Source organism: Arvicola amphibius, chromosome X, assembly GCF_903992535.2.
Source record: "Arvicola amphibius chromosome X, mArvAmp1.2, whole genome shotgun sequence".
Classification (NCBI taxonomy): Eukaryota; Metazoa; Chordata; class Mammalia; order Rodentia; family Cricetidae; genus Arvicola; species Arvicola amphibius.
Window position 1 is genome coordinate 20560887 of NC_052065.1, and position 25817 is coordinate 20586703.

At 43.3% G+C, this 25817-nt stretch overlaps 1 protein-coding gene across 4 annotated transcripts in view; it reads right to left on the minus strand.

Moving 5' to 3' along the window:
* Fam104b (family with sequence similarity 104 member B) overlaps positions 1-25817 on the minus strand; it is a 90403-nt gene that overhangs the window by 18086 nt on the left and 46500 nt on the right. The window contains exon 1 of one of the 4 annotated variants that reach the window (XM_038316674.1): positions 5885-6008. The exons of 1 other annotated variant lie outside the window; for it this stretch is intronic. In XM_038316674.1, coding sequence (XP_038172602.1) covers positions 5885-5889 — 5 coding nt within the window. In that variant the 5' untranslated portion in view covers positions 5890-6008. 2 more of the 4 variants (XM_038316669.1, XM_038316670.1) reach the window with 2 other exon arrangements.

Sequence of the window (25817 nt, forward strand, 5' to 3'; positions counted from 1 at the left end):
CACAGAGAAACCCTGTTTCTCACCACCACCCAAAAAAAAAAAAAAAGAAAGGAAAGAAAGAAGAAAAAAGAAACTGTAGATACTACTGAGTTTTATGAAATGATACATATATAAACAAAATAAATTAACCAGAAGAAATGCTCCTGTTTTCACCAGCTGTGGTGTGGAGGACAGGTTACTTGACACTGTTCTGTTGGTGTCCTGGTTGGGGATGGGAGTGGGGGTGGGTATAACTTGTAAAGCTCCTCTCCAAGGGGAAAATCCTTTGTTGTTTAACATTTCTATAGGAATCCAAGGGTTCCTTTTGTTTTCCTATCATCTCTGAAAGAACTCTGTCATAGCTGCAGTTCGTTCCTAGAATAAACTAGGATAAATGTATCATAGCCTAGCTAGATGTGTGGCACTTGAAAGAAGCTTACAGTAATTGTATGGTTAATGAGATTCACAGCAATCATTCCACAGGTTTTTTTTTTATGTGCAAATATAGATCTCAGTATGCTTTAAATGTACCTGTATGGGGGAGAAAATGTCTTAAGCAAGGATCACAAACGGAATTAATGGTGATCTCTGAGTGATAGTTCTGTGAGTAAAAATTGTTTTCATTAAATCCCCAGAATATGTCCAGAATGCAGTGAAATAAAATCTATACTGGAAGAAATTATTTGCAAAGGTGCATAAACTCCAAGGCCAGAAGGGGAAAAGAATGAGTTCCTAGGCTGCCCCACTAAAGCAAAGCTAACTGGAAAAGAAAAGGTCTTTGTCCAAGAGGTAGGGAGTTGGGAGGATATCTCGGAAGTTGGTAACTTAATCTCAGGCTCCAAGACTTTTTTTTTTTTTCTAAAGCCTCTCTAAGGGAAAAAAAAAAAAGACTCCACAGCAGGGGATTTTTTTTTCCACAGGCAAAGGGAGGGAGAAGAAGCAAAGAGGCACACTGCATTAAGAAATACTGCCATCTAAGGATCAGAAAGACACCAACATCAGAGAGAGTCCATCTTTTCTGGGAATTTTCTGCCCCCAACCTATTAAATGAAGATGAGAAAAGACAACCTACTGAGACGGCTAACCAGACAGACCACACAGCGAACTCACAACTCACACCTGCCCAAGTAGCTAAACAGTCTATGCCAACAAAGGAAACCTCCCTTAGTTCTGCTCTTGAAACCATAGCAACAGCAAGAGGAAATCCCTACCACATCGGAAGATGCTGTTCTTTGTAGTAGTAATGGTGAATTGGAAGCCTGAGCACAGGTGTCCTGAGAGGCCTTCTTAGTCTCCCTCCAGAAGCAGGACTGCGCCTTCCTTCCAGTGCTGTAGTTCTCTGCTGACCAAGGGATGCAACCGCTGCTGTAGAATGGGACTGCTGATAAGTAGGACCTATTGCCCTGCGCACCACGTGAGCTGCATGCCAGTCCCTGGACACACTCCTCCCATTCCGCCCAGCCTTTGATCCTGCTTTTCACGTGGCTGTACTCACTGTCTTCCTTGCAGCACTTATCCCGTTAATCCTAACTGCCCACTGCATGGCCCCATGACACCACTCAGGCAAGCAATGGAGCCTTGCCTCCTGGGGATCCTTCTCTTCCCCTCTAAAGTCTCCTCAGGGTTATGCCCTGGGCAACACAGAAGACTGTGCCCTTCAGTACAAGACAGACACCCTACTTGCATCTCTCTGCTCCTGTCTTATTTTAACTCAATCCTCACAGAACGGGGGTGGGGGGGCGCATATTTACTTAAAAGGGAGGGGGGCTAAACAGTCCTGTGAGCAAACAGGTAGGCCTTGACCAGAGCTCAAGGGTGAGCTCAAGATATCACCCCTTCCAGTCCAAGCTCCATGAGCCTCTCCTGCTTTCCCGAAAAAACAAATAACCCAAACAAGCAAAACTTGCTGTTCTCTGGGCAGGCTGTTTCTTCAACTCTGAGAACCAGAAGCTGAGAGTAGCAGCAACTAGGCAAGAGAGTGTAAGAGAAGAACCCCTTCCACCTACACCCCTCCCCCAAGAAAGTTTCTTGCACTTAAACAGTTGGAAATCTACTGGTTTCAAGATCTCTAAACTTTCCTCCCAGTGTTCCAAACATGTTACCCTGTTTCTTTAACCATAGACACCAAGGAGAAACCTAAAATGGGCCAGCTCTAGAGATGAACCTTGATGGCAGTTTATGCAGGGCAGGCAGTCTGTGACTATGATCTTTCTCAGATTATAAATCTGTATATGGAATTTTTTAGAGTGCATGGCCGACAGAATGTTCCTTGAGAAATGTTTGGATTATTTTAATGTTCATTTATTTATTGCTTGTTGTTTGGGGTTTTTTTTTGGTGTAATTGGATACTCATCCCACAGATTTACTTGCCCACTTGCTGTGCAAGTGCAGTGCCACCGAGACATACTCCCAAGTCATGATGCATTCCCTTTAAAACCAAAATGGCATATGAAATTTTAAAAATTCATTTTCAGAGTATATAAAAATGTATGTATGTGACTAAAACGTATGAAACAGCACTGAATCACAAATAATGTGAAAGACATTTTTAAAAACTAAGACGATAAATTCAAATCTCAGCACAGTAAAATTTTGAAGGTTAGCTGTAATCTCAAAACACAATGGTGTAGATACTGGCAAGTTTTCTTGGTCAGAGGAGTGTTGCAGTATGTGTCCACTTGGCAGAACCCACAGTAGGAACATTGTTTAAACAAGGTCAATGACGTACTAGAAGTGTTAATTGTAGCATTATTTTTTTCTTTTTCAGAAACAAGGAACTGTTAATCATGTTGTAGATGATATATGTGGCAGACTACTGGAAACCTTGACTTTTAAGAAAATATACTTATTACCTAGTAGGACAAAAAACAACTTCATAATCTAATAGTGAACGATATATTGCCACAATTATGGAAAAATGAATGCAATATGCAAAACACATTAAAAAAGGATTATACTTTTTCATTTATTTTCCTCCATATATTCCAAGGTGACTATAATAGAAATGAATCAGAAAGCCAGGCTTGCAACATATTTCTGTTATCCCAGAACATAGAAGGCTGAGGCAGAAGAATAAAAACAGATTGAGCTCCACAGACATACCCTATCTAAGAAATAACCAGCCAAACAAGTAAACAAAAGAGATTGCCATGATAAACTAACAGTGAATATGCAAAACAATTTCTTCATCACTTTTGTAAACTCCCACACCCACTGGACAGGATCAGAGGAGCAGTCACCCTTCTCCATGGAAACAATAAAGTAAGACTGCCACAGGACAGAGAAAGGCAGTGGAGCTTCTCTCAACGCTGACATTCCTTTTGAGATTGAAATGGTAGAAGAGTCATGGTTAGAGAATCTACCACTCCCAGCCACATCTTATACTCATCTCTTCCTTTGATAAAATCATCGCCGCTTATTTGAACTGCCCTGACAGGTGAAAGTTAAATTTACGTGCAGCATGGGTAGTTTTAATGACTCAAAATCTGGGGGATCTAGTCAGAGTATAAAAGGCATGTAATTGTGCTAAATTACAAGTTCGGGGACTATGAGGAATAGACATATGTTGGAGTCCTGGAGGGTAGTGACTATAGCAAGTGGTTATAGAAAATCTTAAATGTGAAGTCACTTAGAATTTTTATTTGAAGTTTTTAAAGCATTCGAATGGGGATTTCATCAGGACAGTGGAAAAATTAACGGATTAGGCTAAAAATAAGTGGCAGAGGAGGTAAGGGCAGGTGGGACTTTCAGTTCTATACCAAAGAATAAAGCAGTGGAAAACAGAGTCGGTGCTCTGAGGACGGCAGTAGTGTGTTCATCCAGAGCTCCAAGCTCTAAGTTCCATCCCCAGCAGAAACGTGGGGGTGGGGTTAGTACTAATAATTATATATCTAAAGACCAAAAACAAAATTTAAAAGGAAAACATATATAATATGTTGTTACAGTGGGGATAATTTTTACATTTGCACCAAAATCAATATTATTTTTCAAAATTTATAAATGATGATGAGTGCACAAAACCCAAAGTTCACAGAGAATGGGAATTAACTTTCGTGCAGCAGGTGCCCACAGAATAAAAATATTGTCAAAAACAAATTGAATTAATATAAAAAGTCTGAACTTGTAAAGTCAATGAATATACTTCTAGAAATAGAAGAATGCAGGAAAATATTACTTGTAAGTTAAAGAAGCAATATCTTTGAGTAATGTATTAATACATCCTTCTTAATTCAGTTCACTCAAAATTACACAAATGCTTTTCCTAATAGAAGGTAGAAATGGGAATCTCAAGAGATTATACATTTAAGGAGATTTTCCCACACCCAGACGGAAATAAATAAATAAAGAGCTGGTTTAAAACTCCCTACTACATATGTCATGGCAAACAGCAGAGACAACAATAGTGTGACATCTAGAAGTGAGGACCCAAGTTAAGAACCTGTTGAGCTATTTATGCAGGTTATCGACACTGAAGCAAAACTGCAGTCACTACCCTTTATATTTACGGTGACTGTGGCACACAGATCTGGAATCACGCTCTAAATTATACACTCTTGTAGAACACCTTTTTGTGCTAAATACAAGAAAAAAACAAGACACTCTGGGAAGGAATGTAAACCTGGAAACAAACGTAGTTTTAAATTCTAATATTATACTTATTACTCACATAGTTTAAATAGAAAGAAAAGGCATGTAGGAAACTTGTTTAAACACCACAGGATATTATGAAATGTCACACTGTGTTTGTAAACAAAATTACCCTGAAGAAATCAAACACTAATTCAAACACACAACATATCTATTCAGAACACACTGCTAGCCACATTTTTATGTGCTTAAAAATTGATGGTGAGCAAAATAAAAAAAACAAACTAGTACAGATCTTGTACTTAGCAACAATACACTTTTAAAATATTTGGTAATGAGATGGGGCTATGGGTTGTTTGCATTTTTCATATCAGTTATTAAATAATTTCATCACACTGAGGAAAATGTTCATGTGACAAATGACTTATGCTAAATATGAGATTTTAATGTGACATACAATAATTACATATCAATGGAATTTGTTCTGATTTTATAAGTTTTTAAGACGCTAAAGCAAAGGCACAAATATGCAGCCTAGTATGTTTAAAAGAGCCGTATGCATTAGAAAGCTCTAAGGCAATCACCGTGAAATACAATTAATGGTGATCACTAGGTGATAGGACTGTAGGAAAAAAAAACTTGTTTTCAATAACACTTTACAAAAATTTTCCAGATAGAAGTGAAACCAAGTCTCCACTGAAAGAACACACAGATAAAGGTCCACAAACCCAGGACGAGCTGGGGACAGAATAAAGCCTTTCAGAGAAGCCAAAACACAAGTAGCTGTAGTGTCTAGGCTGCCCCACAACAGTAAAGCCAACTTGAAAAATAAAAGGATTTGTTCTAAGGCTGTAAATATCAACAAGGTAAAGTCTAGAATTTATTAACTCAATTGCCAGTTCCAGGCAGGCACAAATCCTACTAGGGGGAAAGGAAGGGGAGGGGAGGAGAAAGGGAAGACGAGAAGGGAAGAAGGGAAGGGGAAAAAAGCCTTCTTAGTTTAAAAAGACTCACAGTATTTTTTCAAACACACAGGGCAGAGGAGAAAGGGCTGTATGGCGCAACACTGCCATCTAAGACTTTAAAGAAACAGACAGGCACCCACATCGGAGGATCGTCCATCTTCGGAGGATCATCCATCTTTTCCGCTGCTTTTCTGCCCACAGCCCATAAGATGAAGGCTGGGAAAGACAGGTGGGATGAACAACACACAATGCTCTCAAACCTGAGCAAGGGGACTGGAGAACCATTCAAACAAAGGAAGCCTCTCTTAAGTCCCGCCCGCGAAACCATGGCAACAGCAACAGGAAGTCCCTACCACATTGGAAAGATGAGCTCTTCTTTGGGTAGGATTGGCTGGTTCAGAGGCTGCAAGCATATGCTGGGGAGGTTGCTGCCAGTCTGGCTCCGAGTCTCCTGCACTTTCCTTCCAACGCCGTAGTTGCCTGTTGCCTAAGAGACGCGGTTGGTGATGTCCAGAACCTGTTCCCGACAGCCCCCTGCGCCTCACGCTCAAGACGCACACAAGAACATGCTCCTCCCACTCACCCCAGCCTCGAACCCATTTCTGACGCACTCGCTGTCCTCCAGGCCCTCACCTATCTGAATCTAACTGCCCACAGCAGTGCCTAAGCGATTCGCCTAGCAATCCACCACTGGGGCTGCATGATCTGTCTCTTTAAGAGGGGCCTTTCATCCTTTGGGGCCTTTTTTCCCTCTTAGGTCACATCTGAGCATCAGGCAACAGCGTGCCTGTAGGTCCAATAAAGGATAGGCGCCCTGCTGAGCTCCCAGGCATTGACAAGAAAAATCTTAAAAGCCTTCTGAATTATTTTAGCTCTATCCTAACCAAAAAAAAATCGTATTTTGTAACAAAAACAAATTTGATTTTTAATGGAACTGTATCCCATCTTTTTTAATTTCCTTTTTATTTAAAAATAATCTTTTTATTTTACATACCAAGCCCAGTACCCCGTCCTTCCCTTCCTCCCGCTTCACTCCCCTCCTCCCTCCCCTCACCTTCTCCTCACCCCCACCCAAGTCAATCCTCAGAGAGGGTGAGGCCTCCCAACAAAGTCTGTCACATCACTTGAGGCAGGACCAAGGCCCTCCCTCTCTGTATCTAGGCTGAGCAAGGTATCCCTCCACAGAGAATGGGCTCCAAAAAGCCAATTGTTGCACTAGGGATAAACCCTGGTCCCGCTGCCAGTGTCCCCACAGACTGCCCAAGTCACACAACTGTCATCCACATTCAGAGGGCCTAGTTCAGTCCTATGCAGGCTCCCCAGCTATCAGTCTAGAGTCAGTGAGTTCCCACTGTCTCTGTGGGTTTCCCTCATCATGATCTTGACCCCTTAGCTCATATTATTGCCCCTCTTTCTCTTTGACTGAACCCTGGGAGTTTGGCCCAGTGCTTAGCTGTGGATCTCTGCATCTGCTTCCATCAGTTACTGAATGAAGGTTCTATGGTGACAAGGCAATCATCGATCTGATTACAGGGGAAGGCCAGTTCAGGCATCCTCTCCACTATTGCTTGGTGTCTTAGCTGGGGTCATCCTTGTAGATTCCTGGGAATTTCCCTAGTGTCAGGTTTCTCCCTAACCCCATACTGGATCCCTCTATCAAGATATTTCTTTCCTTGCTCTCCCTCTCTGTCCCTCTTGCAACTGGACAATCCCATCCTGGTCCTCCATGCTCTCCTCCCCCTCCCTGCCCCGCCCCTGGCACCCACCATGCTCCCAATTTACTCAGAAGATTTTATCTATTTCCCCTTTCCAGGGGGAATCCATGCATGTCTCTCTTAGGTCCTCCTTGCTACCTAGCTTATCAGGGGATGTGGACTGTAGTCTGTACCCCATCTTTTAATGACAGTAGGTTTGCCATAAAGACAGATTGGCAGTTCTTTATTTTTCATAGGGTCTCCTGATGGGGCAGGGCCTAAAAGAATTTTGCTTCCACCTGAGTTCTACCATTTCTTGAAGTACAGTCCCTTTATTTTCTGGGCATGCTGTTTCCTCAATTGTAAGAATGAGAAGCCAGAGAAGCCAGCATTCAGGTAAAGAGGTGATAAGAAAGGCCCTGCTTCTGTTATAGTTCTGTCATGCACAGCACTTTCCCCTCTCCTGGGAGTATCTAACTCTTAGAATTTAAAATCCATTGGTCTACATGATTTCTGAGTTTTCCTTTCTATTCAGTGTCCCAGACAGACAGAAAAATAAGATGAGAAATAGGAAATTACAAAAATGAGTAAACCATGTCATCCTGACAAGTACCAGACACCCAAAAGTAACCTCTAAGTTTAGGGTTACATCAATGACAAGCTTTTGAATTAAGAGAAATTTTCACTTTGAAGATATTTTTTAGTGCCCTACTGTGTCCTACCTAAACAGTATGGAGCTGCATGGACAACAACAGCACAGAAAACTACTATTCCATAGACATTTGAGTCCTAGTTCAAGTGAGGTTGTTTTTTTTTTTTTACAAGCTAACTTTTTCAAATAGTAAGCTCATAATATTTTTCCCAGCATGTAGTTCCCAATGGCAATGTAGGTTGTGTTATTTTGTTATATCACCCTTTCTGATTTGAAGGTGCATGAGGAACACTTTACTTCTAAAACTATGACCCCAAAACTTGTGATCTGTTAGAGCTAATCATGTAAGATTTGAGTATACAATTCTAAGAATCAAAAGTCTAAAAGGCTTCCAGTTGCAAATGTTAGTTAGAGCCTAGGCCATGGCAGACCGCCTACTCTCAATAAGCCAATTAAACAAACAAAGTAACAGTACAAAGTGGAAAGATTTGTGATGTGGAATTCCTCTCTGTATTCTGGTAAATATGTTTTATTACCATTGGTTAATAAAGAAGCTGCTTTGGGCCTATGGCAGCGCAGAATAGAGCAAGGCAGAAATTCTAAGCAGAGATAGAGGAGAAAAGATGGTGGAATCAGGGAGACACCATGTAGCTGCCGAAGGAGACAGACACCCTGGAACCTTACATGTAAACCACAAGCCTCATGGTAAAATACAAAATAATAGTTAATGTAAGATATAAAGAGTTAGTTAATAAGAAGCCTGAGCTATTGGGTGAACAGTGTTTTAATTAACACAGTTTCTGTGTGATTATTTCGGGTCAGGGCAGCCAGAAACAAACAAGCAGCCTCCACCTACAGATTTGTTTACTGCATGTAGCCATAGTGGGTAGAGGAACACAGAACTCCAGTGATCTGTCCCCAAGTCCATTTTCTAGTATACAGAAGTGACAATTGGGTTTAAACAAAAAGCCAAAACTATACAGAACTAAGCTGTTTCTGGTCAAAGTGTGGTCCCAGCCATCATTGTATTTTAGACTCCAGTCTCTTACAAGGTAGTTTGACAAGGTATTAGAACTGTGTACAATCTCTTCAAGAGAAAGCATCTCCCTCTGGCTGGCATAAGGTTTCAGTATTCCCCCAAGATGAAATTCCTGGGGAAACTTCCAGTTCCTTGAGGTCCATTGTTAAACAGATAGCCAACAGAAGAAATATTTAAGTATCTCTTTAGGATATCTTCACTCCTGCCTGGACACAAGGAAATACCAGATTGTATGGTCAAGAACAGGACTTTTTATTTCCAAGAAAGAAAGCACATGTACTCTATTCTTGTCTGTAATCGTAGTGTAGATGGATTGTTCAAATGTATCCTAGGCAAGGCATCACAAGGTAAAAAAAAACAAGTGTCTCAAATGGGACAATTTTTGTTAACCAGGGTCTCAAGTAGATCATGCTGACCTCCAACTAGCTACATAAATGAGACTACCTTGAACTCCTGATCCTCCTGCCTCTACCTCCTAAATGCTGGGATTACAGATATATGCCCCCATGCCAAGCTGTGACTCAAATGTAAATTGCCTATTCAACTGATATACACAAAGATAACAAGGAGGTTAAACAACTTCCAAGCTGAGGCAAGATGGTAGTCTATCTAGGACCAGGAATAGAGTTTGTGACTGTATTCCACCCCAGGTTCCAAAACTCCTGGTTTCTGTGAACTGTTTTCCACCACCTTTTAAATATTTCCTTATGAGGTTATTTTTCTTTTTTGTTTTTTCTCTTTTGTTTTTACTTTTTGCTGAACTGAGGATTGAACTCAGAGCCTTGCAAGTGATAAGTATATACTCCAATACTGAATATATAGTTCTGACCACAAAGTATTCATTTTACCTTTACTTTTAAAATTTTATTTACTTATATTTTATGCCTGAGTGATCTGCATGTACACCTACATGCCACCAGAAGAGGGCATCCGGCCCTATTATAGATGAGCCACCATGTGGGTACTGGAAATTGAACTCAGGACCTCTGGAAGAACAGTCAGTGCTCTCAACCCCTGAGTCATTTCTCCAGCCCCAAAGTACTCATTTTAACTTATCAGTATCTTATATGAAATCTCATAAGCTCATTTTTATATAAAAATTATGAAAAATAAGTGCACGGGTCTTAAATGAAAATATAGACCTTTGCTGTAATTTAAGAGAATCTATTTTAAAGCAAAAATAATATAGCAGAATCTGAATTTAATAACAAAAAGGTCAGCAATAATCTCAAGGTACAATAATGTAGACACCTGATAAATGTTCTCAAATGAATTTTGCAAAATGTATCTCTATCAGTCGCAGTAGGAACCAAGATATTCTAAAGAGAGACATCCATGCTCCTGCCTTGGGCTATCAAACTACTGACACAACTAACCCAAAGAAATAGGATTTTACCCTAAGAGTCCCATTCTGGGAAGGAAAATGCTGGACTCAGATGCCAGTCAGAGGGGAGCTTGTCTCCTAGGAAAAGATTTCACACACTGCTGACAACTACATGGCTGACTTTGCAGGGCTGACTGTAATGTGTCAGTTGATGGGCAGGATCACATCCTGACCAGCATTGCTTAGGCATAGCTAAGTCTCACCCTCTACTAAATCCTAAACTGGATATTAGGGCCCCCGAAATGGGGGTAGCCGGACCTCCTTATTTGTTCCTCTTCCCAGTGGGGCCACACTGAAATCTCCTTTTTCTGCTTGTCACTATTACCCATCTCTCAAACTGGCAAATTGATGATGACTGAATGGCAGAGCCTATCTTTTCAGGGCTGCTGGGACCAGGCTGCTGAAACCCAGCAACTCAAGAAACATGTCAACTTGTAGAAATCAACATGAAAATTATCATCTCAAATGTTGACAAGGATTTATTAACAATATTTTTTGTACTAGAAATAATATGTCCTCTGAGTGAGAAATCACTCTGCACACTGAACATTTTAATTATGCATATTACATAATTAAGAGATTAATGAAGAATGTTCTTTCTAATACTTATCCAGCTCTAGGTAATGTTCAAAGAGGACACAGTCAAAAACAGGAAATTTTCACTAGCTTATATCCACTTCACATGTTGTCACGTACACACACATGCTGTCATCCTTAAATCACTTTTAGATCCCAGCCCAGAAATTTAAATAGAGACAGGAGACTGACCAAGCCTGACCACTTGGGCAGATGGGAGTGTTACCTATTAGATATGTTGCCAGAATTCTTTCTTAAGTATACCTGTGTTGTTCTTTTTGCTTAGTTGTTGCCTGGGTTCATCTTGCCCACCTGGTAGAATTATGCTTTTCCTGAAAAGTTCACAGAGGACTTAATGGTGTTTGTGATCCTGCACTGCCCCCTAGAGTTATCTCGTAGAGGCATATTCTTTGATAATAGCTGGTTTTAAGTCAGGGCTGTTTCATTTTGTTACAGGAATGACGCCTAATTGGAGGTCAATCTTGGTGAGCAAATGCAATCCAAAATGACTCTGAGATTCCATCTTGCACCTGTCAGAATGGCTAAGATCAAAAACACTAATGACAGCTTATGCTAGAAAGGATGTGTAGTATGGGGAACACTCTTCCATTGCTGGTAGAAGTGCAAACTTGTACAACCACTGTGGGAATCAGTATGGCAGTTTCTTAGAAAATTGGGAATCTACCTCAAGACCCAGCTATGCCTCTCTTGGACATATACCCAAAGGATACTCAGTTATACCACAGGGACACTTACTCAATTATGTTCACAGCAGTTTTATTTGAAATAGCCAGAACCTGGAAAAAACCTAGATGTACTTCAACCAAAGAATGGATAAAGAAAATGCAGTACATTTACACAATTGAGTATTACTCAGCTGTTAAAAACAACAACATCATGAAATTTGCATGCAAAGAGATGGAACTACAAAAAAATCATCCTAAGTGAGGTAATTCAGACCCAGAAAGCCAAACATGGTATGTACTCACTTATAAAATGGCTATTAGCTGTAAAATAGAAGATAACCAAGCTATAATTCACAGAACAAGGAGGGCTCAAAGGGGAACTCAGGAAATCCCTCGGAAAAGGAAATAGAAGAGACCTCATGGGTATACTTGGGATGGGAACACGGGGAATCAGATTGGGGGCATGGATGGAAGGGAAAGTACTGAAAAATGACTGCAAAGGGGGTATATTTCAGGGTCAGACAGAAACCTGATGCAAGGGAAACTCCCAGGAATTTACAAGGATGACCCCAGCTAAAACTCCTAGAAATAGTGGATACATAGCCTGAACTGGTCATCTCCTGTGACCAGGTAAGATTTCCAGTGGAGGGACTGGGACACCAACCCAGCCACATAACCTTCAACCTATAGTTTGTCCTGCTTACGGGATGTGCTGGGGTAAGGGTAACACAGAGATTGGGGGAGTGGCCAACCAATGACTGGTGCAGTCTCAGACCCATGCCACAAGAGTGAGCCCACCCCTGACACTGCCTGGAGTGCCAGGACCCAGAGACTGATTGTCCCAGAGACCTAGGATAAAACTAAACACGATTGGGGGAAAAAATCAAGGCAGTGATGCCTAACAATACTCTGCTATACTCATGGAGTGGTGCGTAGCCCAACTGTCATCAGAGAGGCTTCACACAGCAACTGATAGAAACAGATGCAGAGACCCATAGCCAAACATTAGGCTGAACTCAAAGAATCCTGCGGAAGAGGGAGAGGAAGGATTGTATGAGCCAGAGGGGTCAAAGATACCACAAGAAACCCACAGAATCAACTAACTTGGGCTCATAGAAGCTCACAGAAGTCTGAATTAATAACCAGTGAGGCTACGTGGGACCAATCTAAGCCCTCTACATATATGTGACAGTTGTGCAGATTCATCTACTTGTGGGATTCCTAACAGTGAGAGCAGGGGCTGTCTCTAACACTTTTGCTGGCTCTTAGGACCCTACTCCTCACATTGGGTCGCCTTGCCCAGACTTAATACATGGGGAGGTATTTAGTCTTACTGCTACTTGATATGTCATGCTTTATTGATACTCATGGGAGGCCTGCCCTTTTCTGAACAGAAATTGAGGAGTGGATGGAGGGGGTAGAAAGGAGGTGGTGGGAGGGAATGGGAGGAAAGAAGGGAGGGATATAAAATAAATAAATTTAACTAATAAAAGCCCTTTGTAGCATCAATTTTACTACTTCAAGTTTCTGCTACATCAGTAGCATAATTTTTTCTATTTTAGAAACAATGGAGGGAATTTTAAGCATTTTATGGTAGATACATATATGTTGAACTATTGGGATTCTGGGTTTAAACAAAATATACTAATTACCTAATAATAAACTAAACAACTTCAGAATTCATCATGGGGCAATATATTATCTCAAATACAGAAAAATTAACGTGATGTAAGTGGGGACCTCTTAAAAGAGACGTGTGAGTAGCTGAGCCACAGTTATTTTTTCCCTTCTATCTTGTCTATGTATTCCAAAATGACTACAAAAGAAATTACCTATTGGACAGGACTCGATGGCGAAAGCTCAAAATTACAGCTCTAGAGAAACTATCAGGGTAATCAGACATCCGGTCCAACTTGCCTGCATAGTGAGACCTTTCAAAATAATATACCAAAAGAGATAAAGTGCCATTTTAGAGCAAGAGATTAATGATGGAGTAAAGGTATAAGAAAATGGTTTCAGCAGACTTTGTAAACTCCTACAGACTCAAGGGAGCAGTTAGGCCTCTTCATGATAACAATGAAGTCAATGGACATGGAAAAGAGGTAGAATTTATGCTGGTCTTCTCTGTAAAACTGAAGATACCTTTAATGTGGAAATGATAGAACAACTGTGGTGAGTGGAGTCAAGAATTCCATTGTTAACGAATACAAAAGGATTCCCAATGGATAAAATAAGCAAAACCAAAACATAGGAGTGAAGAAAGACTTATTACCTGCAACATGCAGTGGGAGCACAAGGGCTATTTTCAAAGCATTGCTCTCCTGGGAACAAAGAAGCATGGTGACTTTATTCAGGAATCCTATGCATGTTCATATAGGGCTGGACCCATTCCTAAGAATGTTCATCTTAAGGTCACAGAGCACATATCTAAAAGATATTAAAGAGATGAGCAGGAATGCTTCTCTCTGGGCAGGCTCAGCTTATATCATAACGTTCTAGCTGAAAATAAATTAAAGAACACCTTGAAAGAACATTACTACAGAAGTCTGCCCGGAAAAGTGCCAGCCTCACTTGGAGGCTAAAGTATCAGCTTTTTCTCTTCCTCTCTCTCCCACCCACCTCTTTCTTGGACAGTAGCAGAATCTCTTCCTTGCTCTCAGCATCCCACCCCCAGCAACTCTTGGACTTTCCACCTACTCTAATGATGAGGACAATTTCTACAGCTGTCACTCTGCCTTCCTCATGGGGGGGGGGGATTTAAAATAATGGACATGTTCAAGGAGCTTATTTATCAATTGAGATTATAGGACAAGGTGTAACTGGGCTATATTACCATAAGTTCAATGATTATAAGGAAAATAAATATTAAGAGTCCAGGGCTAGAGAGATGGCTCAGTGTTCAAAACACTTGTTGGTCTTCCAGAGGACCCAGTTTCAGTACCTAGCACCCATAGGAAGTGCCCCACAGTTGTTCATAATGTCAGTTCTATGAGATGCAATACCCTCTTCTTGCTTCTAGAGGAACTGCATGCACATGGTGCACATACATTCAGGCACACACATTTACACATAAATAATATACATTTTTAAGAGTCCCAGAAGTATTCACCTTCACAGCTGGTTTAGAAAAATAGCTGGGCTGGGAAGTGGTGGCAAGAGCCTGTAATTCCAGCACTCAGGAGACAGAGGCAGGTGGATCTCTGTGAGTTCGAGGCCAGTATGGTCTATAGAACAATTTCCAAGACAGTCAGGGCTGTAACACAGAGAAACCCTGTCTTAAAAAAACAAAACAAAGAAAAAGAAAAGAGAAGAAAAAAAGAGAACTGGGAGCTGTATGGAGGCTGAAAAATGCAGGCCCATTTTCACCTTGACTGAGTGCCAGAGAGTCTGGGGACTAAACAGACTTAATGGCACCTTCTAACTTGGTGATTGCCTAGTCCTTTTGAAGTTAAGATAGCTCTGTGCCATCCTGATGGTGGATGTTCAGGATATGCAAATGTACTTTGGCTCCTTCCATTGTAACAATGAGGTCACCTGGGGAAGATCTGTCTTTAGTGTACTTGACTCAGTACACGCATGACTTGGGGTACCTTGCATAAACTAGCCAACAGAATGCTGATGATTGACTCTCTCAGAGTTGACTGTGTGAGTTAAATCTTTTGTGTCATAGTAATGAAGTCTTTTGTTACCTTCTCCTCCAGTTTACATTGGGTATAAAAGCTGTGGAAAAATAAACCCAAGTGAATCCAGGGTCTGACTGATTCCTGAAATACCCTCCCAATACTGTCTCATGTTTTCTGTCTTATTATTTTTATGTGTCTTCATATAATTTTTCTATTCCCACACCCCTACTCTGGTAAGAGGTGATTTTTGTCAAGGCCAGTCCTCTACACATGGCACCACTGACTGGTAAACCCCAAAATGCACAGAAGTATGGCCAGGTGTACAAGGGAGGTCGTGAGGAACCTTGTGAAAAAAATTGCACCACAGGTGGCGAGGTGAGTAATGAGCACTCAGAAATAAATAGAAGATAATAAAAAGGGAATGAGAAAGGCAGAGAGGAAATTAGGAGTAAAACTGTAAATAGTTGAAAATATGGGACAAGGAAATAGTGTTAAACTATCTATACAGTTGCTTGGATGTATTTTGATAGCTAGAGGAGCTGAAGTGGAGGAGAAACAAAGGCAGAGATATTTAGAGTTCACCTGTGCTGGCAGCGTATCCCCTGCAGCCTTTGGGTGGCTCCAGGTGTCAGGGAAGCAAAAGTGAGGTCCCACCTTCCCCTGCAAGCTTTGTTCACTGAGCAGCAGCCTCTGTAGCTGCTAAATGAGTAGAAGAGCAAAGGGAATGTGGGACACAAAAAATGGCCTGGGTTACTGCTAAGATTGGGGTAGTCCACACTTGTGCACTGTAGCCAGCCGAGTCTGGCCTGTGCTGTGCAGTGGGGCCAGGAAAGGCAGACAGAAAAGTTTAAAGGCTACCTTTACCTCCAGCACCCAGGGTCAGTCAATAGAAATGTGTAGAGGCTATATGAACCATGAGCCAAGGAGCCTTTATGGATAAATCTATGGCTTTTAATAGAGGAAAGGATTCAGGAATTCCCCTATTTTATGATTACAAGATTTAAAATAAAAAAGCAAGGATAGTAAAAATCGGCACTGCTATACCCACCTGAGCTCATGATCTCACACTGCAGTCTCAGAGCCGCTGCTGTGGGGGATACCTGAGCGCCTGTAAATTTATTAGCTGCCTATAACAATGGCCTCTGTTGGGACTGTTAAATGGGCCCTGACGAGGCAAAGCAGGCAATGAGGGAACAACTTCCTGATACAAGTACCCAGGCAGGACAGCCAAGCAGCAGAGGGAACATGGCTTCCCCCACACACACACCTGCAACTTGAGGTTCAGCTTCAGCTAGGAAGCCTAGCCTGACCTTTATAGTCAAGTTTCAAAAAAAGTGGCCTCAGGGAACTGCAGGTTCAGGCCAGTCAAGTGGTTGTGAAAATATAAATAAGCAGGTTAAATATGCTTTCTTTTTTCTATTGTACATTTTTTGCTTGTATGTAAAAATTCTGGTGTTCATAAATGTATGGATTGATATCAGTTCCATTGATCCTCCTGTCTGTTCTTATGCTAATACCAGGCTGTTTTCAGTATGTAGCTCTGTAGTAGAATTTGAAGTCAGGGATTGTGGTGCCTCCAGAAGTTCCTTTATTGTACAGGATTGTTTTAGCTATGCTAAATTTTTTGTTTTTCCATATAAAATTAAGTGTTGTTCTTCTGAGGTCTGTGAAGAATTTCTGAGGTCTGTGCTCAAATTCTGATGGGCATTGCATTAAATCTGGAGATTGCTTTTGGTGAGATTGTCATTTTTACTATGTTAATTCTACCTACCCAAGAGCAAGGGAGGTCTTTCCATTTTCTGGTGTCTTCTTCAATTTCTTTCTTCAAAGATTTAAAGTTCTTGTCATACAGGTCTTCCACTTGTTTGGTTAGAGTTATTCCAAGATATTTTATGTTATTTGTGGCTATTGTGAAGGATGATGTTTCTCTGATTTCTTTCTCAGCTCACTTATTGTCCATGTAAAAGAGGAGCATTTAGGTTGTTTCCAGATTCTGGCTATGAAAAATGATTCTGCTATGAACATAACTGAGCACATGTCCTTGTGGTATGACTGGCATTCCTTGTGTATATACCCAATGTTAAGTTGGTAGCCTTACCCCAGTCCCTGGCATTCATCCCAGCACCCTGGCCTGGGAGTTGCATTGGTCTGGACTCCAAATCCCAACATGTCAGGTGTGATTCTTTTAGCCACCCATTAGGCTACACTTCTGAGATCTGAAGCTGGCACATGTACCCCCTGTGTTCGCATGTGTGGGTCGCCTGCTATCTGCATCATCAGTGTCTGACGCAAAAGCCCCTGTACGCAGGTGCAAGGCATAGCGTCACCCATCATCAGCATCTGACATAGGCACATCTTTCCCCTTGTGCGCATGTGCTAGGAAGCCTTTAAAAGCTGGATGCACCATTTCTACCTCTTCCTTTTTCCTCGGGCTCATGAGCATAAAACCCTCTTAATAAACTCCTATGTAGGTTCATTTGCGTGTCGTGTTCTCTTCTCATTTCCACCGGATATTTTCATCTGGTGCCGAGACTCGAGAGATTCGCCTGCCCTAGGCCAATATCCCGGGGCCTTCCGAATTTCGAGCCCCAGGCCAAAACCTGGGGCTGGAACCTGCCCCAGACTCCTGGGACCAAAATCGCAACCAGGGATTTTGTCGACAACAACCAACATGTTCCATCTGCCTGAACGTGGCCCCTCAGAACAACACTGGCTTCTAATGGTGAGTGTTCCCATTCTGGCTAGCTTAACTGTTTCTTTGAACCTGAGGACTTGACCGTTGAGCTCCTGGCAACCCTCTGGTGTTCCTAGAGACTGAGGGACTGTCCCCAATCACGGTCTTCAAGGCCTCAGTTGTTCCCTTCGCTGGCATTCAACTTCAGCTTGCTCCTTTCATTAAACTCGTGTCTGGGCCAACCCACCGGCAACTGGAGGCTAAGGGTCATTCAGATCTTCATCTTTTTTTCTTTTTTCATTTCTTTTCTTCCCTCGTTGTAAACACAGCTTGGAGTGGCCCTAGGCCTCTCTGGTTTCTGAGTCACCTGACCAGATCCAGCTAGGCCTTACCACCCCACTCGCGAGCAGAGGACGCTAGTACACGAGTCCTTCGTGTTCACACCGATTTGCACCCTGCCTACACAGGAAGATGTTCCTGTTGTAGGCCTTGAGGTGCCGCTGTTTTGCAGGTTTTCACGGCCTCGACCATGGGAAGCAAGCCTTCCAAGCCTATCCATCCGGCCTCCCCACTGGGATACATTTTAGAGGCCCTACAGCCTCAGGCCTTAATGTCCTACTTACAGATCTCCACATTTATCCATCTTTGTTCAAAAAAATGGCCCCAGTACTCCTTAGAGGGGAATTTAAAATGGCCGCCTAATGGCACCTTTAATCCCAACATTCTGTGGGAATTATCCAATTTTTGCCAGCACACAGGCAGATGGAAGGAGATTCCCTATATCCAAGCCTTCTTCTACTAAATTCTAAGGCTAATCCCTCTGTCCTTGAACACTGTTTGCCTGTGCACATGTTTCTAGCTATGCTATCTGTTCCTAAAGAACCCCCTACTTCTGCTCTGGACCCAGCTAAAAAACCTCTGCCTTTTTGGCCTCAGGAAACTACCCCTGTTCCCTCAGCTTCTACCCCCGCCTCTGCAGCTCCTTCAGCTGACTCACCACCTTCAGCTGCTTGCTCTGCAGCTCCCTCTCTCCCCTCCCCACCTGCTTGGTCTCCAATTCCTCTTCCTCTCTGGTGCCTGGCCGCAGCAGCCACACTGCACTGACACCCACCTTTACCCCTCCTCTCACACGTTCGTGTGCCGCCACGGAACCTAACCCTAACCAAGCCAAGCCTGCTACAGTTCTCCCATTGCGAGAGGTAGTTGGCATAGATAGATTGATTAGGGTAGACTTTCCATTCTCTCTCTCAGAGCTCTCCCATATAGAAAAAATACTGGGTTCCTATATGTCTAATCCTACCACTTTCATAAAACAATTCCAATATCTTACTCAATCTTATAAACTCAGTTTCCATGACATCTATATGATCCTATCTAATAACCTACTTCCTGAAGAGTGCAGGCGAGTTTGGGAGCAGGCCAGGCAACATTCAGATGAGACTTACCAAACCCTTGCCTCCCATCCTCCCAGAGCAGAGGCAGTCCCAGAGCAAGAGACACACTGGGACTATAATACTCCAGGTGGAATCTTAGCTAAAAACCAGTTTTTGACTTGCCTCATGGCAGATCTTCGTAAGGCTGCCCTCAAGCCAGTAAGTTATGCTAAACTCTCAGAGATTATTCGGGATACGAAGGAAAATCCTTCCGCATTTTTGAAACGCTTCACAAAGGCTCTGTTACAGTATACTAACTTAGATCCAGAAATTACGGAAGGCAAGCAGTTACTTATGACCCATTTTTTTAATCAGTGCTACTCTGACATTAGGGCTAAGCTTAGACGTTTGGAGAAAGGCCCCTTAACCCCACAGGCAAAAGTCCTAGAGGTGTCTTTTAAGGTGTAGCATGCGAGAAATAACAAACCCCACAATCACTATCACGTGGTAGCCACAGCCTCCCAACTGGCCAAGGTGACAGACCGCCAGATCCACGCTGTCCATGCTGCTCCCCTGCCCCCCCCCCGGGGCGCAAGAACCACCAGGTCCGTGTTTCAAATGTGGTAAAACTGGTCACTGGGCCCAAGCATGCCCTAATCCCCATTTTAGTCTTAGGAGACCTTGTCCAGGTGTCACAGGGAAGATCATTGGTCAGTAGATTGCCCTCGTGCATGTAGTGGCATGGGGACATCAGACCCAGAAAATTCCCAAATTGACCTTTTTGGCTTGGCCATGGATGAATGAGGCTGCCCAGACTCCTTTGACCTGACCACTACCATCATCTGTTATAAAGAGCCACGGGTGATCATCACGGTATCGGGACAGCCCATCTCCTTTCTCTTGGACACCGAAACCACATACTCGGTACTGAGGGAATTCTGGAGGCCTACCTCTCCTTCTAGTTACCCTATTGTCAGGGTAGGGGGACAGCCTTATCTACCTCAACAGACTCCACCACTTAACTGTGTGTTTAGAGACATTTAGCTCATTCATTCATTTTTAGTTATGCCAACCTGTCCAGTACCTCTCATGGGAAGGGATTTTTTATCAAAAGTAGGAACCTCCATTTCTTTTGCTCTTCCCATTTACTTTACCCAGACTCTCCAGCAGCTCCACTCCTCCTTCTCCTAGCACCCCAACCTTCCGACCCTAATGTGTCTTTTCCTCTACCAGCCTCCCAGGTAGACCCCAAGATTGGGACACCCAAAACCCCTCCGTTGCTAAACACCATTCCCCTATTGTTATTCAATTACAGGACCCTACTAAGTATATTACCCAAGCTCAGTACCCTCTCTCTCTCCAGAGCCTTAAGGGACTTAAGCCTATTATTTCTGACCTTTTAAGGAAAAAGCTACTTTGCCCCACCTCTTCTCCTGTTAACACCCATATACTTGCTGTTAAAAAATCTAATGGAACTTATCGTCTGGTTCAAGACCTCTGGCTCATTAACTCTGCAGTAGTCCCTTTCCACCCAGTAGTCCCTAACCCTCTCACCCTTCTATCCAATATTCCTCCAGGAACCTCCCACTTCTCAGTTCTAGACCTCAAGGATGCCTTTTTCTCTATTTCTCTCAGTCCTCAATCTCAAGACATTTTTGCCTTCACCTGGACTTATCCTGACACTCATTTCTCCACACAGCTGACCTGGACTCTCCTTTCCCAGGGATTTCAGGACAGCCCACACCTGTTTAGCCAGCCACACCTATTTGGCCAGGCTTTAGCTTCTGACCTGCTCTCACTGTCTCTCCCTAAATCTAAGCTCATACAATATGTGGACAACACTTTACTTTGCAGCCCATCATTGGAGATCAGCAAAACTGATACCTCTGCCCTTTTAAATTTCCTGTCCAAAAGAGGCTATAGAGTCTCACCTTGTAAGGCTCCACTGTTTACCACTCAGGTCATTTATTTGGGATTAGCTATAACCCCAACCCAAAGGCTATCACTCTAGACAGAAAAAAACCTAATTCAATCTCTTGGAGTTCCTTCCACAAAAGAAGAGGTTTTACCATTCCTAGGAGTGGCTGGCTTCCTGTGTTCCTGGATCCCCTCTTTTTCTTTCCTCGCCCGCCTTTTATATGAGGCAGCTCTCAGCTCTCTGCATGAGCCCCTTCTCCATCCTGTTACTAAAACCCTTCCAGAGACTCCAGCAGGAACTTATCCAGGCTCCAGCTCTTCATCTCCCAGATTTAACTCGCCCCTTTTCTCTTTATGTAACAGAGAAGGGGGGATATGCCTTTGGGGTCTTAGGACATCAACTGGGACCTTCTTTTGCACCTGTAGCATACCTGACAAAGAAGATGGACCTCACCACTTGGGGCTGGGCACCCTGCACACAAGCCTTAGCGGCTGATGAGCTTCTTATTTGTGAGTCAAAAAAAACTAACCTTTGGGTCACCCATCACTGTTTTCTCCCACCATAATCTGTCCCACCTCTTAACTTGCAAAGGTTTACAAACCCTACCCCCTTCCTGAGTTCTTTCCCTCCAGGTGGAACTGGTAGAAGATGCTACACTCACTTTTCAATGCTGCCCACCCCTTAATATCTCAAATCTCCTACCTCAACCTAATGTTAATGATTCCCCATCTCACTCCTGCACTGAGATCCTAGAGGATCTACTGCCCCACCCCTCACATATACAGGAGGGCAAACTGTCCCAGGCCACTTATACTTGGTATACAGATGACAGCTCGTTTTTATGTGATGGGACCCATAGAACAGGCTATGCCATAGTATCAAATACTGAGATAGTGGAAGCATGGGCACTCCCTGCTCATACCACTAATCAACAGGCTGAGCTGATGGCTCTTACCAGTGCCTTTCAGTTAGCAAAGGGACATTCTGTAAATGTTTACACAGACTCCAAATATGCCTTTCATATCTTCCTGTCCCACGCAGCTATCTGGAAGGAGTGTGGGCTTCTTACGACGAAAGGAGGATCCATAACTAACTCAGGTTACATTATGGACCTATTAAAAGCCTCCCATCTCCCTAAAGCTATAGGAATTATTCACTGTCGGTCTCATTAGACCGAAAGTTCCATTATTTCCAAGGGAAATAACTGGGCTGACAAAGCAGCTAAAACAGCAGCATTCCAAAGCCCAAACCTACCTCAATCATCAGGGGGTTCATACAGTACAGCCCACATTCTCACAGACACCCCCTGACACCCAACAAATTCTGTCCTACCTACATCAGCTCTTTCATCCTAATAACAAAGCTCTACTTCCTTTTGTTAAGGCTCACCTCCAACCCACCCCTGAGGACATAAAGTTCCTAAAAGCTATCACTGCCTCTTGTCAAATGTGCCAAAAGTCAGATCCCAAGACGAAATAACAGAGCTGTCCTTTTCCCACCCACCAGGCCAGGGGCTCCCTTCCAGGAACTGACTGGCAGCTGGATTTTACTCATATGCCCACAGTCAAAAGAGTTAAATATCTCCTGGTTTTGGTGGATACAATGTCTGGGTGGGTTGAAGCATTTCCCACCACCAATAAGAGGGCCCAGACAGTCTCTGATGTTCTTCTCTGAAAAATCATCTCTCCCGGTTTGGAATCCCAACCTCTCTTCAGTCAGATAATGAATGGCCCTGAGTTCACTTCCCAGATTTCCCAAAACTTGTCTAAGGCTCTGAACATCCCTTGGCATTTTTATATCCCATACCACCCTCAGTCTTCAGGGAAGGTAGAACGAACTATTTCTTAAAAAAAAAATGTTTTTGTTAAGATGTCACAGGAACTTCACCTCAACTGGGTAAAACTCTTGCCTCTGGCCCTCCTTAGGCTTGAGGCCCTTCCCAAAATCCCCCTTTTCATCTCACCCTTTGAAATCATGTGTGGACAGCCAGTTTTAACCCCTGGCCTCTTACTTAAAACATCTCCCCCTCCTGATCACCTGCTTACTCCCCTACTATCTCACCTATGCTCTCTACTGTGGGATTTTACCGGCCACACATTACCTCAACCATGTGCTAACCCATGCCCACTACCGATTAAAATAAGAGATCAGGTATTATTTTCTCCCCCAGGGCCAACATCCCTCACCCTTTTCCCTTAAATGGCAGGGTCCCCTCAGAGTAATTCTTTTGACTCCCACAGCTGCCAAGCTCGAGGGAATTCCTCATTGGATTCACCTGTCGCATCTTAAATGATTTACTCCTCCAGCTCAGGATGACCCCTCATACCACAGTAACTCAGACAGGACCCTGTTCCCTTAGGTTCCAGAGGACAAGAAGTTCAGCCTCTCTTACTCCAGTTCAAAGAAAATAAAAGTCCCATCCTTATTCAACTCTCTTGTGCCAATATACTCTCCCTTCTCTTTTTCCTATATACAACTTCTCCATATACTTCCAATGTCATGCATAAATTTCCAAATAACCACTCAGCTATTATTACAGGAACCATCATCAAACATAGAGCCGGAGGTACAAGGACTGCCAAAACATCCTTATTCAACTCTCTTGTGCCAATATACTCTCCCTTCTCTTCTTCCTATATACAACTTCTCCATATACCTCCAATGTCATGCTTAAATTTCCAAATAACCACTCAGCTGTTATTATAGGAACCATCATCAAACAGAGCTGGAGGTACAAGGATTGTCAAAAGCCCAGGTGGTAAACAAACCTTAACATAACAGGCTCGTCACTGACTGCAGTAGTGTCTCCTGAATGTTGAGGTAATGCCATGATGCACTCTATTGTCATAGTCATACACAGTTAATATATCTAAAATTTATTTCTTTTCAAGACATTTTTATAAGCTCCAGGGAACCAGTTTGACCCATCTAAATGGACCAGACTCGCCAGGAATAAGTATCATTTAATTCTTTCTTTGTCATTCCTGGTCTTGGGAACCCCTAAATCCTCCCCCTCTATCCATCATTTAATTCTTTCTTTGTCATTCCTGGTCTCGTGAACCCCTAAAACCCCATCTTAAACCTCCCCTCTATTAATCACTAGGATCTAATTTTTTTCTCTCCCAAACATAATTTTTGTCTTTCCAGCATCTTGCGAGGTCCAAGCTGCCAGATGGCTCAGGTCCTCAGAGCCCGGAAAAGTCTTAATGAGCCACCCTGGGATGTGATCAGACAGAATGTGATCGGACATCCCAAACTCCTCAACACCCACAAAGTCAGCATGAAGCAGTTATGAGAGACCTTGCTGCACCCCATTCCCTACCCATTAAGATCCTCAACCACCCACTACCAAATTTTTTATAATAAACAGAAGGGTGAAATGTAATTCTCTTAGCCACCCATAAGGCTGCACTTCCGGGTTCTGAAGCTGGCTCATGTACCCCGTGTTCGCATGCGTGGGTCACCTGCCATCTTCGACTCAGCATCTGAAGCAAAAGCCCCTATATGCAGGTGCAAGGCATAGCATAGCCCATCATCAGCGTATGACGTAGGCACGTCTTTCCCCTCGTGCGCATGTGCTAGGAAGCTTTAAAAACTGGAAACCTTTGAAAGCTGGAAACGCCATTTCTACCTCCTACTTTCTGTCCACACCATTTCCTTGGGCCCGTGAGCACAAAACCCTCTTAATAAACTCCTACGTGGGTTCATGCACGTCTCGTGCTCTCCTGATTTCCACCGGACATTTTTATCAGGCATCAGGACCACTCCCACAGGGTATTTAAGTGGGCACCCAGAGGAGGAATACGTGGGTCCCGGGTTTTGCACGTGCTCCCAGGTTTTCTGTCTCCCCTGCCATGCTCTTGACCACCCCAGAGTGCTGCATTTATTAAAACATGGGTATTTTAATTCAGTTTAATTTGGCTTGATTGAATTTCTGTGTGCCGGTGGAGAGGGTTTTTCCTTAACAGATGGATGTTTTCCACAAAAAGGGTCCATCTCCCCACTGTTATTCTTTTGACCCTTTAAGGGGCAAGCCACGCCCACTCTTGGTGACCCCTGACCTCTCGCCACCATCTTGAATCCTTCTCTTTCTGTCCTCTCAGGGCGTGCATACACGAAGTCTGCCTATCTGTCTCTTTCTCCCACCCCCTCTCTGTCTCTCTCTCTCTCCCTCCCTCAGCTTCCCTTTCTCCCTTTCCCCTCCATAACCCCCTGAATAAATATTCAACATGTTGTGTCTGTCCATGTCTCTGTCTTCTGCCTGCCCGCCCCAGCTGCAAGCCACACTGAGGACGCGCCAGCATTTCCCGCCACTAGCTGCTTGGGGAACTACCCAGGGATCTTGGGGAACCTGCTTGGACCCACGAGTCTCTGCCTTGGGCTCCTGCTGCTCTGTGAGCTTGCAGCCTGCTCACATGGCCCCGGGGATTTTACAGGGACTCACAATCATCTCTGCCTTGGGACTGGCTGCTCCCAGAGTCCACTGCCTGCCTACAGCTGCCACCTGGGACTTTAAAGCTTTTTTAAAAAACAACAATGGTGCCGTGGACTCTACAGATTTGCCTGCCCCGAACTTCCACTCGGGGCCGGGGTCCGTCCAGGACTCTGAATTCCGACTTCCAGGGACGAATCGTAATCAATGATCTTCTCAACAATGACCCCAATGA